The sequence below is a fragment of the Salvelinus sp. IW2-2015 genome, linkage group LG14 (genome assembly GCF_002910315.2).
Source record: "Salvelinus sp. IW2-2015 linkage group LG14, ASM291031v2, whole genome shotgun sequence".
NCBI classification, from domain to species: Eukaryota; Metazoa; Chordata; class Actinopteri; order Salmoniformes; family Salmonidae; genus Salvelinus; species Salvelinus sp. IW2-2015.
Genome location: NC_036854.1, coordinates 49511565 through 49529028, shown reverse-complemented (window position 1 = coordinate 49529028; position 17464 = coordinate 49511565). Strand labels below are relative to the sequence as shown.

The window sequence follows — 17464 nt, the reverse complement described above, 5'->3', positions numbered from 1 at the left end:
TAGTCTCTAGCACATAAAACACTCTTCTGGTTGCGGAGTCCTGGTCCACGAACATGATGAAGTCGCTATATGCGAGGTTCCCATCACTGTTGGCTGCCAGCACTTTGTCGCCAACTCTGAGGTCTTTCACTGCCTTCCTGCTTCCATCTTTGAGAGTTACCGAAGCGGTGCCTGGGAAGCAGCCTCCTGATTTGGCAGCAACGGAGTTTTCTGTTGAAATAGAAGAGATTGTATTAGTGATTGTGAATATATACCCATCAATTATTTGATTTACCCATGAGAGCAGGGCGAGTTGAGCTCAGCACTGTGGAGTATGTATGTAGCATGGGCCTGCCTATGAATGAACCACTGTCACATAAGCCTATTGTCTCTATCCATACTTTTAAAAGGAAAGAGGAATGACATTTTTTATTTTAGGCGTATTTATCAATATCCTATAGGTTACATTACCCCCAACACACACACACACACACACAAAAACGTAGGCCTATTGGCTGCTCCTTGTTGCATTAGAGGAGAAAACCTAAAGCCCTGGGTCTGCTGACGTTAATTAAAAACCAATAAAGAGCAGACATTGTCATTCTAAATCAGCTTGTGGACCGAGCCATTCTTGGAAAAGAACACTTGCGCCTTTCCCAGCTTCTCTTCCCATATTTGCTCAGGTGCAGAAACCTCTATGTGACAATTCACACACATAGCCTAGTACTCTCAGAAAAAAACCATGAGCGCCGCAAAGACTATTTACCCAGTGGAGACACTTTTCCAAGCCTCTCAAGATGCAGATTTGAATTTAAATGAGGGCCAAGACTCTAAATGCTTGCAGTCGACCAACATCAATGTCCCTTCTTTTTACCACCTCTCCCCCGCTTTGTTGTCAATCTTGATGACAATAATTCGGGCCTTTGGAGAACTCTTTACATTCCGATCTCCAGGATCACACTGTCAGTAAACACACACATCCACAGAATAGAACCGACCCGCTCTGAATTTCTGGATCTAATCTTATTTTAAGATTCCGTGGCATGAAATAAGGTGACAATTGAAAACTAGATTTGCCCCAAACGAATTCGACATTTGTAAGTCTAAATCCCTTTGGTAAAGTCACATGACCCCGAATGACACGGAATATATGATCTCAAAACGAGTGCGTTGAATTTTAAATAGATGTTCCATTCAATTCAAAACGCAAACGTGCTCTTCAGGAAGAATAGGGCTAAGTCGATTTCCATATGGTTTTTAGGAAACTCAAGAGATGATATTAACCCAAAAGATTTGTCTGAAGTACTTTGGTAAAATTCATATACATTTTGGATGGACAACACTGATCCAAACATAGGCCTAGAATGGATTGATTCGTTCGAAAAATAATACAACTCTACACATCTAAAGCTGCAATGTGTTAAGTTAACTCGAATAGCCTTCTCTTGACGTGCAATGATTTCGGAGTCCAATAGCATATCAGTTAGCTTACAGCTACAGGGCACAAAATGAAAGTATAGGTCATGGCATTTTATGAGTGTGGGAATAGATTTTGTGAAATATAAGGTCGTGGTTCCATCTGAGAGACGGTGTGGGGCAATAAAAGATCATGAAAATGTCTGGTAGGGTGTATGCATTAAACATAAACAGGAAATTACCCATACACAACACAACTACCATAAAGATGGAGTGGGCCTACTTATTTGAAATCTAAATAGGCCTATAAATCTAGAAGAAATATAACTGATTGGCCTAAAATGGAAGGATAAGAGATCACGGTATAACAAGTGAATAGCGAGAGGACACATAGTGGAAAACTCTGAAGGTTGGTTAACGAGGAAGCATCAAATAATATCCTAGAAACGTTTTGATTTATTTATAGAAACGTTGTTTATTTCTATCCAATAATCTATGTTGATGAATTGTCTAGCTGGAGTAGCATATTGTTAAAAGAAAAAACAGTTTTATCATCAATAACTTTATTCGTTCATCGGTGAGAAATAGGCCTTTATACAACGTAGACTAATGTCAGTAACTGGAATTTAGACAAGTTAAATGTGCGAGTTTAAATCGGACATAATAATGTTTTGAAGGGGAGGGCAGGAGGCTATATTCCCTGTTATTACCATCTTTCCCATTCACATTCGTTTTTAATGTCAGTGATGGTGACGAACTGCTTCTTAATTTGACACCCTACCTGCTTTGACAGAACAGTGGATGTGGGCCTTGGACTCGTAGTAGACCCAGTCGAATCCAGCCTCCACTGCAAGTCTGGACAGCGTGCCGTACTTGCTCTTGTCTCTATCGGAGGTCGTGATATCCACTGCCCTTCCCTCGTAGTGTAGGGACTCTTCGAAATGGTGCCCATCCTCGTCCCAGCCCTCGGTGACGCGGAGCTTTACCCCTGGCCACTGATTCATGACGGAGATAGCCAGGGAATTCAGCTTGTCTTTACATCTCTGGGGAAAGGAAAATAGACCAGTTGTCTATTAAGATATAGAAAATTCACGAATCATGCTCACTAGATGCTAATACCTTTTCATGTGTATCAGGCCTGGGTATTAAGCCTAAGTAATAAATTAAGCTATTATGATATTAAGCTCACAATCTTAATTCAATGCCTGAAGGTATGGGCGATTTTGTAGATGCATGGTTCGAGGCCAAAACCATTGTCCTATAGAGTTGCCCTTTTCCTATATTTCAAGGTCTTCAATGGTCTTTCCAAAGTACAAATCACTAAATAGTTAACATTTCATTACATCTGGTAAACCTGAATATCTCCAAGATTCCACCACACTAAACGTCAACTGTTATTCAAATCAATACCGTCCATCGTGATGTTGTATGGAGTGATATAGCCTATGTGATGGGGATATATGTCTACTCACAATGTGAATGGTTTGTTTGAATTACCTAAGCTCGAATGTTCTGCGTGAAGAGCAGCGTCAGAGGGGCACATCTCAGATAGAGAAGCTTGTGATTAAAAATTGATAAGGCATTGCATTCGCTTCACTGGCCTAAAATATATAGATCTGATCCTTGGACAGGTGCGACCGCTCAATGGCCTATTTGTACTCTCTCCCAAGACCCAAGATGATATAAGATGTGATAGACTCCAATAAAACGAAATGCTGGAATGAATTACATATTTAAAACGCATTAGAATGGGAAAAATATATCACTTCATGAAACCAAGAATCTTTAGCAGGCTAAGATGTGTGTTTTCTTTGAATAAATAATTGATATTGAGGATAATCTTCAGAAATAACTGAGTTATAAAATAGTTTCCTGTAATTGGAACGTTGCACTTCCTAACCTATCTCGGGACCCTTTGTGAGATGCTTGGCCATCTCCAAGACAACTCTTCTCAACACTTAACAAATAGGGCCAATGTAAAATAAAACATCACAAAAGCGTATTTTCACCGCAACCAGAGGGAAAGCTGAATTATTCTTGTCGCCACAGTTCTTGGGACGTGACAGGACTACTCAACCGGGGGTTGACACACACACACACACACACACACACACACACACACACACACACACACACACACACACACACACACACACACACACACACACACACACACACACACACACACACACCATCCTTTTCCGTTTGTAGGCAACGATCCCCAAGACATGCTGGTCATAAGGTTAGTCTACCAGTGGTATCTCAATTAGCCTAACCGGTCTTTCCTGCGAGAGGTCAAAACAAACTAATATTATACTCGCACTTGTAGCATGCAGTGGGTGAAAAAAACATTCTGAGTACGATAGCCGGAGTCAAGAGCCGTGAAGACTAAACTATTTATTAATTCATTGGGTCGTGTGCCGCAAATCAAGCCAAATTATGTTCAGCCACCGTGAAGCCCAGCAGGATCCCTCAGCGGCGCTTTGTGCTCAGACTATAGTTGTTCAACAAGCCTAGTCCGCAGCCTGCCTCTTAATCTTCCCACAAATGAATTGGTTAGAGGAAACACTTATCAATTAGTTACCTGTCAGTGCAAACAACCCACTGGTCCGTCTCAATATCGCCTCGTTTTCGTGGCAATATTACGTTCACATTATTAAGCTGTGCTTGCTACAAACGACCATGTGATGTTTTTATTCGCGACAGACTCTTCTGGGGCTGCGCGCTAAAAGTGTCGGTAAAGCGAGGACGTCATTAACTTTCCTCGAAACGAACTTGTCTTTGTAGTTGATGGAGCTGCTTTGCAGGTTAACCTGTTCACTCAAAATGAGTTGGCGCAGCCTGGGGCACCACGCTTTTATAGTCATCACTTTAACTGGAGTTTTACTTACATTTAGGAAACCACAACAGACACACGTTTAATCTCAGTTGAAATGACAGTTTGATTAAACAATAGCGAGACTATTCCAGGAATCGATCGTATAGCCTAGAACTTTCAGTGCGCCTGTGCACCCACAGAGCGTCCGCGCGGTCCCCACGACAGCCCACGGGATGATTGACCTTTACGCACAACAACCATCCAATATAGAAGATGGCAAACATATTCTAGATGCTAACCATTAGCTCTTCCTATTATTCAGATATTACGTTGGTTTATCTCTAACTCGTGCCGTTGTTGCAGGTGCATCTATGCATTAGGGCTACGCAGTGCGCCACTAACCAGCAAATAAATACTGAGCACTCCATACTTAATACATGTTTTGTCTGAACTTTGTTTATGCTTCCTCTTCTCATTGACCAAAGGTCATGCGTTCAAATGCCCCCGCCCATGTTTATGAGCCTCCTTTGCCTTGCCTGGTTGATCTAATGGAAACATGTCCTTTCTTTGAATTATAGTCTAGCACAAAACATAGAGAAATGATATTATTTTGTCACTCACAATGGAATTAATGTTTTTTAAAAGGTTTTTCGCATTTGTTTATGCAGTTATAACATAATAAAACCCCAAATACACCCTCTACTCTATTCAGATCGATAAAGAAAGCAGGTAAATGGAGATGAAAGCGCATGGTGTGTCCAAAAAGCAGAGTCCTTGGGAAATTCCCTGTTCAACCACAGCTTTAACGGGTAGTGGCCGAGGGCTATAGACAGAATATACGGTTGAATCTCACTCTAGCCTCCATTTAAAGTGTGATAACGTATATATTGGAGGAAGGGAAGGGAGCGTTTAAGAGAGATGTTGAGACTGCACGCAGGGTGAATATTTAATCAGAGCTCGTGCCCATGTCGCTGTAGACGGTCCAGGGAGTCCGGCTCGCGCACCTCTATCACACTACTTCAGGTTCAGTCGCATTTTAAGGTGGCCGGACTGAAGTAATTCGGTTATTATTAAAATAGCAGCACAGCAAGTGCGGCATAAGCGTAATAAACACCCAATTTAGCCAAACAGTAGCTGGAAATCAAGTAACCTTATGGGCGCGAGACATGCTATCCAGACTGTGCATTTCTGACCCAATATTTTATGGACAATGCATGCAAACTAGCCACCCAGAATCTTATGAAGACATCATAGACTAGCATTCGGCTAAGGGAACTCTGATTCACAGAAACTACAATGCTTATTTGCCACTTAGCCTTTCCAAAGCAAATGCATTACGCAAGGTGCAGTCGGTGCGCCTTGCTATATCATTGCACTAATTGGCCGCGTCCCACCCATTTATGAAGTAGTGACAGTGTTCAGAACATTCTCAAAGAAATGTCAGTCTTCATGCGCCGATAAACACTATACTGCGAAAGGGTGAATACCATTATGCAAGAATATATCTGCATGCGCCAACCATGCATAAACAACACCGCTGCTACAGTCATAGATGCCAGATCAGATGACTGAAATTAAGATGTAATCTAAATCTTAACGGTGCAATAGGTGAATATCCTATTGATATATAGTAGGCTAATGCATAAACAGCCTGTGCGCGTCTGTACAAGACAAGGCCTTGATACAAATATAGATATGAGGAGAGAGAACCACATAAATATTTCAAATAAACTGCCACAATCATGAAAGCCGGGTGTCTTACCGAAATGCCAGTAGGCCTATGTCATGTCTCTGGTTTGATTATGAGAGCCTTACCCATGCAGGACCTAATCAAAAGTGCAATGCTCTGAGATTGAAACGGAACCTTTTCACACATCTGCTTTAAAAAGCACAGACCCGAGACCTAAATATGTCCTTATTTGTGGTGCGCAATCTTCATCCTCATGTGAAAGGTTGTGTTAGACAGTGTTCTAGAAGATGCACGGCATTAAACACGTATTCGTTTTACCTGAGTCATGAGCCGGTCCGCACCGGTGTTCTCTTCATCCTTAAAGATAATGTCAGTATTGTAATTGGGAGTCAGTTCTTTAAATCGCTCGGAGTTCCGTGTGATCTTCCCTTCATATCTGCCACTGGCTCCTAGGGTCTTCTCCGCGACGTTTGGGATGAACTGCTTGTACGCAAGAGGTGTCAGCTTCTTCGGATGTTTTCTCCTCCCGTAGCCCCTGCCCGGTCCACAACCCATCCCAGAGGACACCAAGGACAAGGAGATCAACCCGACCAGAACGATTCTTGTCAACAGCAGCATTTCGTCCATAAAATCTAAATTACTCGGAGCCTGTCAGTATGTTGTCAACCGGCGGCGGTTTCTATGTCTCTCCTGCCTCTCGCTCCGCTGCTTCCACAATGTCCTTGTCTCCTCCTCTAGTTCGTCTGTAGGCTACCGTGCCCCCCGATCACTACCGTGGCAGGTGCGGAAATGAACGCCTCTTTAAAATAATAACGGAACACATCGAAGGAAAGACGTTGCTGCGTGGGTAAAAAGTGAGAAAATTAGCCACGGAATCTCTGCGTAGTCGAGCTACAGCCGCTTGTGCGAGCAGACCGCTTTTACTGCTATGTATTATAGCACCGATCTATGGCAGGGAGGGACCTGATTGGTTCGCCCAGACAAACCCTTCTGATGTTATCCCACAAAGAGTAAAACAATCTTTAAAGATTTTTTTTCCACCTGAAGGGTGGGTTAGAGGGGAGGGGCTGTACTCCATGGGAAAACATCAATTACACTTTTTTTCTCTCTTCCTCTGTTCCTAAAACTAACCAATTGATGAAAACCCACCTATTAGCCTATAGGCCTATGTTGTTATGCTATTTGACTTAGTGTGGGTGATTCGAATGTTGTGTCTAGAATTATTAGATCAACTTTGGTACACGTTGACTCCCCACTTGTGGGAAATAGCTTGAAAATCCGTGTGCACGCACGGGTGCGCATGTCTCTGACTGACTGGGTGTTCCTCACTGTGTAAGAGTGGGTCTATGTTAGAGTGTCTGGGTGGAAAGGCTGCATGAATAAGCCAGAAGTTGTCAAGAAGTTGTACAATTGGTTAACCATACAGCCCAGTATTAGTATTGCTTCTCATAGCCGCTGGTTGGAAACTAGACGGGACCAAAATACTTTTTTTTTTAAAACAGCTATTACGAAGTATGATTTAGGCTAAACTAATGTATGCACACATGTCCAACTATACCATTTGACTCGGGCACGAAACCCCTCATTTTAGTGTAAGCATTTTAGTCTGCTATTGCATAAAAAGAGAACATCCTATGTTATGTGAAAAACCATGCGTTTATTTTCTTGCATAAAAAGAAATAAAACATATCAATGCGCATGACACTGCCATAGGCCGTGGATCACACATCTGCTATGTGGATGCATGTCACGTTTTAGAGCCACCATCCAATTTTGTCTTCAGATAAAGCGTTGCATGGAAGCAGGCTTTTTTTAAATGGACAAAACTGGCAAATTAGGTCTAACTCAAATTCAAATGTTATGTTAATGATACATGCGTAATGCGCGCTGTACTTCAGCCTTACCAAAATTCGCCAAATGGTAATTACTGAAACGACACTGCAATACCATGTGCAAACACAAATTATAAGAGTAGCCAACACTTTTCTGTTACTTTGTGTAACACCTTTTAATACAAATGTTGAATGACATTTTCTTTATTGTTACAATAGGCCTAAAAGTATGTTGTGTGGAAGCATCGCCTACATGTTCAGATGTTCAGCCTTGGAACTAAGAGAATTCCCTAGCACTAAACATTTAAAAACACATTTTAAACTTTTAAACAACTTTTATTATTAAGTCTCTTTCCAAACTAATAACATCCAGGCCTATTATGGAATATAGTTATGTTTAGCCCTATCTTAATAAATTCACCCCAAATGAACAGAACCATAATCCCCAAAATATGGATAAAACCAGATCAGCACAAAAAGGTGTCCTGGTGTTTTGGGGGAAGAGACTTGGGGTGTTCTGAGGTTGTTATCCCAGGCCTCTCCTTCCTCCACATCCTGGGCCATTGGTTATTGGAAATGGCTTGTCAAGTGTACACAAACACGCTGCTGTCTGTTTGGGCCAGGGATCAGACCACAAAGCTTGTCCCCCAAAGTCCACTTCATTGACAGATTACGCCATGGTAACCAATGTATTCACTGGTCCATAGCAGCAGGCGAGGTATGTACGTTAATTGTCTTACTTTCTCTTGTCTTCACACGTTTGCAGGACCGCTCTCAAAGATGGTGTCTGTTTGTCTTGGGAGACATATTAACGCTCCGCCTCTGCTCCTCGATGGTCAGGCCTTTGTTAGCAGGCCCCATTGCAGATAATGATTTGTTTCTGCTTCGGGAGATGACCAAAACTCAATGTATGCATAGAACGTTCATCAGTATCCAATTGATGCTGTATGGCAGCTCATATCTGAGCTTCACAAAGAGATTGTGATCTGTTTAGATTGCTTTCATCAATATTTTCTGGGTTTATCTCAGTAAACTCCTTGTCGATGACTTGGCAATGTGTGAACCACTCTGGTCTGACACAATATAAAACATTAGCAGAGGCCTTGAAGATATTGCAAGGATATTGCCACAGTGAATGACAATTGTAGAAGCAATAGGGGTCCTGTGAGGCTCAGTTGGTAGAGCATGGCGCTTGTAATGCCAGGGCTGTTAGTTCGATTCCCACGGGGGACCAGTTCGAAAATGTATGTCGCTCTGGAAAAGCGCATATTGTAAATTGTAGTATTTCTCTGCTCTGATACTGTATATGCATATTACTACATAAATAAGTATCACAGAAAAAATCTGGGGCTCGGTTGACTAAAAGTCTAATGGGAGGAGCTTTGTACATAATCACAAAACCCTTTGTTCAGTAAGGAGGTGCTGATTTGGGTCGAACAAACCTTTGTTCAGTAAGGAGGTGCTGATTTGGGTCGAACAAACCTTTGTTCAGTAAGGAGGTGCTGATTTGGGTCGAACAAACAATGGATTACTTAGCATTTGGAGATTATTAGTATGTAAAAATAATGTATCCTGGGTGAACTATTGGTTAACATTGGTGTTCCATATCATAGTGATCATGCAGAAATATTAATAGTTATGATTAACATATCTTTGTATGTGGCACGAGAGCGGGGGAGATCCTGCCACCACAGGAGAGACAGGTTAGGTCTAACTTAAACCTGCCCTGGCTGACCTCCAGCACTGCCAACACTGTGTCCGTGGCCCATGCCAGGCTCATGCCAGCTTAGGGCAGGTGATATTAGGGCAGGTGATGCTACATGTCACTTAATGTGCGCAGGAACATGATGAAGCCCTTGCCAAAAGATGACCAATTTAGCTAGCAGAGCGTCAGGCCAAACCGAGAGTCCCCCTCTGTTCTGATTACAAGAAAAATAACTTGATTATCTACGTATAGCTGTGCACACACCCTTGAAATGCCTCTATGTTCTTTGTTTCCAGAGTGACAGGAGAATCTCAGTTGTCTCGGCAGTAGGCACATTTCAGCAGCCGTCAACATGGAAGTCCTAAGTAAACACAGGGAGGACTAGCCTACAGCTGCAGGAGACGTTCCAAAACCAAGGGCAGTGTTAAAGCTGAGGTCACAGGCAGTGAACAGGAGTTCAGGTATCACTACTCTGAGATGTAGACCCAGGCAGACATGCCAGTGATGTCACCCGGGTGCCTCAAAATCACAAGGACTGCCGCGCGGTGTGGTGGGGACTGGTGAGGCAGATGGCGCCCTTACCCTCAGACTCCACCAACCCACCACCACATCCGCCCTGCCCTGGTGGCTGACGCCATGATGTCTTGTACCAACGAACCAACTGGGTACATTACCTCAATCACACGAGGAGAAGAGAAAAAGGCCTCCCTGTAAATTGGTAACTAAATGTGTGAAATGTAAAAATGGTAAGCAATGTAAATAATGCAGACTGGAGGCCATGAATAATGCAACCTGTACAGACGACTAGGAGGCTGGGCTGCTGCCTGGGCTCCGAGGGAACCAACCAGTCCACTGGAAGCACAGCTGACGACAAGAACACAGCCCAGCCAAGCATCTCTTCTCCAGCATTGACACAGCCATAGCCTCCGGGGTGAAGTTTCCCCTAGGTACAGATCTAGGATCAGCTTCCCCTCCCCCAATCCTTACCTATTATTGGGGGAAATGCAAAACTGACCCAAGATCGGCATCTATGGGCAACTTCACCCTACTCTGATGCCATGGACAGAGGGTGGGGGGGGCAGGTAGCCTAGTGGTTAGAGTGTTGGACTAGTAACCGAAAGGTTGCTTGATCAAATCCCCGAGCTGACAAGGTCAATATCTGTCGTTCTGCCCCTGAACAAGGCAGTTAACCCACTGTTCCTAGGCTGTCATTGAAAATAAGAATTTGTTCTGAATTGACTTCCCTAGTTAAAGAAAGGTCAAATAAAGTGGTGGGGGAGGGGACGTGAGATATCTGGATGATCTGAACACCGGGGCAGAATCTCAACAGCATAATGTTTATACAGTGGTAGAGACTAGTCCATTTAGAGAAAACACTCATAAATAGTAGAACATAGTCACCAGGGACAGCAGAGCAGTAGCAGAGAGCCATGCTAACTGCTACCAGGAGTGACACAGCAACAATAAGAGTTGTTTGATGAAATCATTAAAAGGGGGATTGAGGGCATTATGAATTGCGTAGCGCCGCTGAGCCTGTTGCATGTGATGGATGATCCACTGTGAGGAGTAGTGAGATGGATGACTCATCAGTTCTCTCCATGGCCATCTCCATACATCTCCCTTCCAGGTGACTACGGGTGTGTCCTAGTCACCTGGAATAGCAACCTATTCGCTACATAGTGCGCTACTTTTGACCAGAGCCCTGGTCAAAAGTAGTGCACTATATAGGGAATGGAGTGCCATTTGGGATGCACCCTACACCACCTTCACAAACCTTTTTTTCTGCCATGTGATTGGGGCCATATTCCATAGGCCTTGATTGAAAACACCCATCCACCTCAGCCATACCCAAATAAAGCACTCATTGGTTGTTTGAGCATGTTCCCCTCACCAGTTTGAGCCGGCATGGAGGATCTCGATTTGCCTCTGATCTGATCAAAGCTAAACAGGTGGCTAATTTTGCACAACACAGTGTTAACCAAGCATGTGGCGAGGTAGAATGAAAGGGGCTGAACAGAGCTTTTGCTGGTCTAAGTCCTTCCATGACTGTTCTAAGTCCTCCTTCTGTCTGAGGTTTTGATGGATTAACACTGCAGAGTGATCACGCACACACACCCTGTGCCAGCTAGTTCTCTTTTTGTTTGGTAAAACGAGGTTCCTTTATTCAACCCAATAGAAAACCATCACCAAGGACAAGGTTGATAGTTTCAAATGGCAGGTGTCCCGATTCAGGGCTTGAGGGCTTTCATCCTGGCCTGAACCTTTGACAATCTGCGAAAGGTGAAACTGGCACACTTACGCCAGTTATCCCACAACCTTTCCCCTTTCTATCTCTGAATCACTTAAGACGGTACAATCACGCTTTTAGAGAACATTGGTCGTGATTTGTATTGAAAGGATTGATATGTCCTGAAGGCATTTCATTTTGAGTTACAATGGAGATTGCACAATAACAGTACCTGGGATTGTAGCTCTCGGTGTGTCACAGAGTCTGTAAAGATGTTTTATTTGCTCCCTGCAGCCGCTCCCAATACTTAAACATTAAGCGCCAAGGCTAGACAGGCAAAACCACTTTGAACTACGGAGTAGGGTGAACCCAACACGCAGGGGAGGGGTGGAGGGGCATGGTTAGAACATCCAGGCCTTAACTGGGATAATGCTTGATTAGGAGAGAGTCTCATTCCACTTCTGTTGACACATCACATTCCGTGTGTAACATCAGTCCTAATTCCTTCACTGGTAGTCACACAAATACCAAATTATAGATTGTTTTAGAGGATGGCTAAATAGATCCTGTGTTTCTGTGATAAGAGTGGTTTGTCACACATATGGATCTTTAAATGTACTGAAATCATACCTAGAAACCAAGGGCAAAAACACAATGACTCATGTGCATGAAATCAAGGCCCTCTTCTGTTGTGAAACCGTAATGGCCGTTTCAGCCACACAGACAACAAACAGATGATAATTGCGTTGGCGTGACAAATCTGGATATGCAAGGTCACAATGTTTATGGTGAGAAAACTCTGCTTCGGCTTGATCTGTTCAATCTGCGTTTTCTTTTCTCGAAACCTGAGGACACAGATACTATCTGTGTAATGATCCCGAGTCCTTCAAGTGTGTGCCATTTCACCTCAGGCCTATCGAATAGAGTCTATAAATTAACCCAGGAACCTTGCAAACGCCAAATAGCTTAAATATGCCACAGGAACAGGCTACTGCGCTTCCTAATGCCAACCACCCTAACCACCCCAGTATCTGCTAGTTATTATGGTATGATAACATGCTTGCCAAGCACACGTCTTCTCAATCTGCTCTTTCCCATCTAAGTTAATAATTTCTGTCCTTGGAGCAACAATGCATCAGATTCTCACTTCGTTGGTTCTTTGTCCGAAGTAAGCTTGGAGGAAATGTTGTCCTGGATTGATTCCAAAGTACTGCTCATGCTGTCTAAAGATACAGTCTTTGCCTATTTCCTAATTGATTATGATATTAACCAAAGGTAAAGTAACCATTAACTTCATGAGTCACAGGCTGCATATTTGTAATGTCTGCTTAGACATCATAAAGCAAACGAGTCAAAAGTAGACAACGACCTCATACCAATACAACTGACACAGACACAGTTCAGTCTACCTAACCAGCGAGCGACTTTGATGATCATTTCTCTTCATGGACATCACACCGGGAGTGAGAGTCGTCTACATAGTTCACAATCAACCTCCAAACGTCAAACCGTCAAACTGACTTACTCCTGGGAAGAATTGTGAGTTTTCTGAGTGTGCGTGTGTTTGTGAGCGTGTGCGCCTAGACTAGCTTTTAGAAAAACAGCAAAACAGAAGCTAATGAGGCGAGTGACTGATAGCGGAGTGGGTTATGTCAATAGAGTGTGGCAGGTAGGCAGACAGGTAGTGGGGCTTAGACTGAGATTGCATACCAAATGGCACCCTGTTCACTATATAGCGCACTACTTTTGACCAGAGCACTTTTTGGTCAACAGTAGCGCGCTATATAGGGAATAGGGTGCCATTTGGGAAGCATGCTAAGAGACCAGCCCAGTGTGGAGGAGACTGAAGAACCAAGGTGAGGAGAGCAGAGTTGTGAGCGGCGTTGAAGGGATATGTCAAACGGCGCTCTGGAGGATGAGCCTGGATAGTAGCGAGCTGATTAGACCTCGACCGGCGCTGCACCTCTGAGTCACACCTTCCTAGTGACCCCCTGCCAGTCATTCCTCACCCCCCACCCCCCAACCCCCCCCCCCCCCCCCCCCCCACACCTTTTCCTCATCCCCCCTCACCACCTCCCAGAATAATATAATCTCCCTCGCAAACAAGGCACCTTAACAAAGGCTCAGTCTTATCACTTCTGTTGTTGTCGTGTCTGCGTATTGCTGCCGCGTTGTCGTGTCTCTCCAAATGGCACCCTATTCCCTATGTTGTACACTACTTTTGACGCGCGCTGGTCAAAAGTAGTGCACTATAATGGGAATAGCGTGAGGTAAGGCTGGGAATTGCCAGGGACAGGCTTTGGTCAAAATTAGTGAACCCAAAAGGGAATAGGGTGCAATTTGGGATGCGCACGGTGTGTTAGCATGGAGATCAAGCTCAGACCTTCAAGCTCACCTCCCCTTTCACAGACTTTCAACTCTGAAGCCTCGTAGACACTTCAAACAACACATGACTATTATAACAATAACCAATCAGGCCCCTGTTAAAAAGATGTGCTTATTGCTCACGGATCTCGTCATTTTTTTATGTTTGAGAGCACATGGAAGTGATACATTGAAGACACTTGTGTTTATGTACCTTCTGTAGTGGTTGCGCACACAATTGTGGTTTGACCCCTATTAAAACAGCCTTCATGTCTGATTAGTAACTGTGTAGAAATGTATCTTCTTATACCTGTGTCTAATGTGTCATACATACCTGGTGGATGTTCCATACTAAACTCTATCCTATTCTGGTACCTCATTTCAGGTAAACAAACTGATTTCAGGGAAGAGGACATACTCAAATCGACGCTATTGCTGGAATGACAGACAGATAGATAGACAGACAGATGGACTTGCACCAGCTCTTCTAGGTGTGTCCTTTACATTGTAAGTCCACACCTCACATACCACACCGATAATACCACCCCTATGAAAGGAGCAGAGAAAATCTGTCTCTCTCTGCCGCTCCATCTCTATCTGTTTCTCTCCTCTGGGGGCCTCTCTCACTCGCTCTGTCTGTGAATTATAGTGCTGTTAGTAGAGATATAAAATTGGCGTGTTAGATTAGTGCCGGGATAAACTACTGTGGAGTAGACAAAGCCCAGCTACAGCGGCTCCAACCTAAAGAGCATGGCTATCGACCGCAGGCTGCTGCCATTGATCGTCCATTCCCTTCTGTGACGTAATCATGTTGTCCTCGTTATCTGTCTCACCAGACAGTGTCTGACTCCAATTCTCTGGTACTCTCCTAAATGGCACCCTATTTCCTATGTAGTGTGCTACTTTTGACCAGCGAGACAGACTTGACCTATAGGCCCTAGTCGAAAGTAGTGCACTATAAAGGGAACAGGGTGCCATTTGTGATGATGACTCCTGAGTCCTGTTCCTCTCTCCAAGTGAAACCATACCAATTCTTTGACACTCAAGCCTGCTGGGATCATAGTCCAAAGAGCAAGAAGGAGCCACTCTTTCCTTCCTGACGACTAAAGTCTGGCAGTAAACTCAGTAAGCTGCCACTAATCCTGTGGCGGCTGGAAAACAAGACCACACCGAAAAAAATATGAAATACATTTCAAAGATTCAAAAAAACAAATGCTAACATTGTTTCAGAAGTTTAGAATATGTGTGTAAAAGCCTAGCTCACAACAAACTTGAGAGAATGTTCCCTTAAGAGTCTCATTAGGTCATTACATAATGTTTTCATATGAATGTTCCTGTGGAGTGCAAGGATTGTTTCCGAGAGACCATTCCCTTAGGGCTGAATTCAATCCGTATCGCCGAAGGATCGCGGAAGATCCGCGTTAAAATGCAAAGGTAATATTTGAATGCAGCGTTTACTGTGAATAAGTACCGTGAATGCAGTGTTAACCGTGAAATGGAGTCTCCGCGACTATGGGAACATTGCCTTTAATTGTCCATCGCGCTATAAAGCGGCTCTTCAGCACTACAGATTGAATAGGGCCCTTAATGTCAAACAGAACTGACCTAGAACATGGTTAACGTGTTCTCAGACTATTCAATATTAATGTTCTAGACATGTTTCATGGGAAAGTTGCAAGAACATTCCTGTGTCCAATAACGTTTAAAACATTGGACTTTCTGTCATGGTCCGCTGGAAGTTTTTGTCTATTTCCCAGCTTGTTCCAGGGACGTCCCTTAACACATTTTTTGGGACGTCGCCTGATGGTCCCGAAGAAACGTTCTCCAAAAAAAATGTGTTTCTTTCCACACCAGGTTACTGTTGCCGAGCACATCAAGGCCCTGATTGGTGAACCACTGATTCATTTGTTTGTTGGCAAGGTTAGGGACACCCACAGTGCTTTTAACTTACATATTTGACACACACGATTACATTGTACATGTTAATTTATACAGTAATTATTATTCAACATGTCCTCATCTAGGATTTGAACTCACAACCTCTTGGTTTACGGTATTCCAATCTTCTTGCTACGCCACCCTGTCTGTGTCAGATATTAGTTGATCTAACTATACTCTCATCATTGATTTAATTGACTTATTTGAGCAATTTTAGGGTTTTCTATATGCTGTCGTAGTCTATTGTTTATTCTTGAGTGTACTTTTAATAGAGCTGAGATTTACTTCGAAATGCAAAGTGTAGCAATACAGGTGAAATCAGTCATTGACATGGACATGGTGGAGTAGCAGGAAGATCGGAAATCCGTGAACCAAGAGGTTGTGAGGACATGTTGAATAATAAGTACTGTATAAATGAATCATGTATGTCATAGTGTGTAATATATGTCATTTGAAAAGTGTGTGTGGGTGTCCCTAACCTTGCCAACAGACAAAGAGCTTTGAATGAAAAAACGTTGAACGTTTCTTTGGGACCAATAGGCAACATCCTAAAAAGATCTTTAGGGACATCCCCGGAACAAGCCGGGAACTAGACAAAAACCTCCAGGGGACCATGACAGAATGTCCTATGTTTTAAACGTCCTTGGACACAGGGATGTTCTTGAAACGTTCCAATGAAATGTGTCTAGAACATTCATATCTTATATTCTGAGAACATGGTAACCATGTTCTGTGTGTATTTGGTGTAAAGTTGATGGAATATTCTCCTAACCCTCCTAAAACTGGACACATTAATGTTCTTGCAACGTCCCATGAAACATGTTTAGAACATTACTATTGGATATTATGAGAACATACTAACCATGTTCTGGGTAAGTTCTGTTTGACATTAAGGGAACGTTATCCTAACTCTTAACGCTAAAACACGGTCAAAAGCTTCTCAAGAGGTTTTTGCTAACATATTTAGAATTTTCCCATCAATAACGGAAGACTGGACCCTCAAACATCAGTGGAACATTGCGGGTCACATTACAAAAACATTCTCTCTTCCTAGAATTGTTAGCTGGGAGACATGTTTTAACACATCATGTAGATTTAGGAGTTCCAAACATCAATATATTTTAGACGGTAGTCATAAAGACGAACGTCACGATCAAGCCAATAAAGTACAACCGCCAGTGCTATAACTCTTAAATGATTCTACAAATCAAACATACAGTAAATTAGAATAGGGAGATGGTGTATACTACTACCGGAGAAACAGTAGTGTGCTGTGTGACTGACAGGAATAGCGGAAGTTGTGCTTATCTCAGGTCTCTTTGTGCAGGTGGGAAAACACCCCGCCCTTTATCTTTACAGCCTTGCAGCAGGTAGGTGCTTCATCAGGTAAGGAGGGGGGTTAGGTTTAAAGCTTTGTGCACTGCTTCTGTAGGCTACTGTGGGTAGTAAAGTCTATAAAAGGCCCAGATCACAGGCTAGGGGGATCACAGGGGGA

At 43.2% G+C, this 17464-nt stretch overlaps 2 protein-coding genes across 3 annotated transcripts in view; both read right to left on the bottom strand.

Moving 5' to 3' along the window:
• LOC111973151 (limb region 1 protein homolog) overlaps window positions 1–17464 on the bottom strand; it is a 211260-nt gene that overhangs the window by 33245 nt on the left and 160551 nt on the right. The gene's annotated exons all lie outside the window — the stretch shown is intronic.
• LOC111973569 (sonic hedgehog protein) lies at window positions 5–6625 on the bottom strand (the record flags this gene model as incomplete). The annotated part of the gene is made up of 3 exons (XM_024000947.2): window positions 6222–6625; window positions 2177–2438; window positions 5–210 (listed from the first exon to the last, which is right to left on the bottom strand). Coding segments are annotated over exons 1-3 (777 nt in total), but the record flags the coding sequence as incomplete, so codon positions are not given.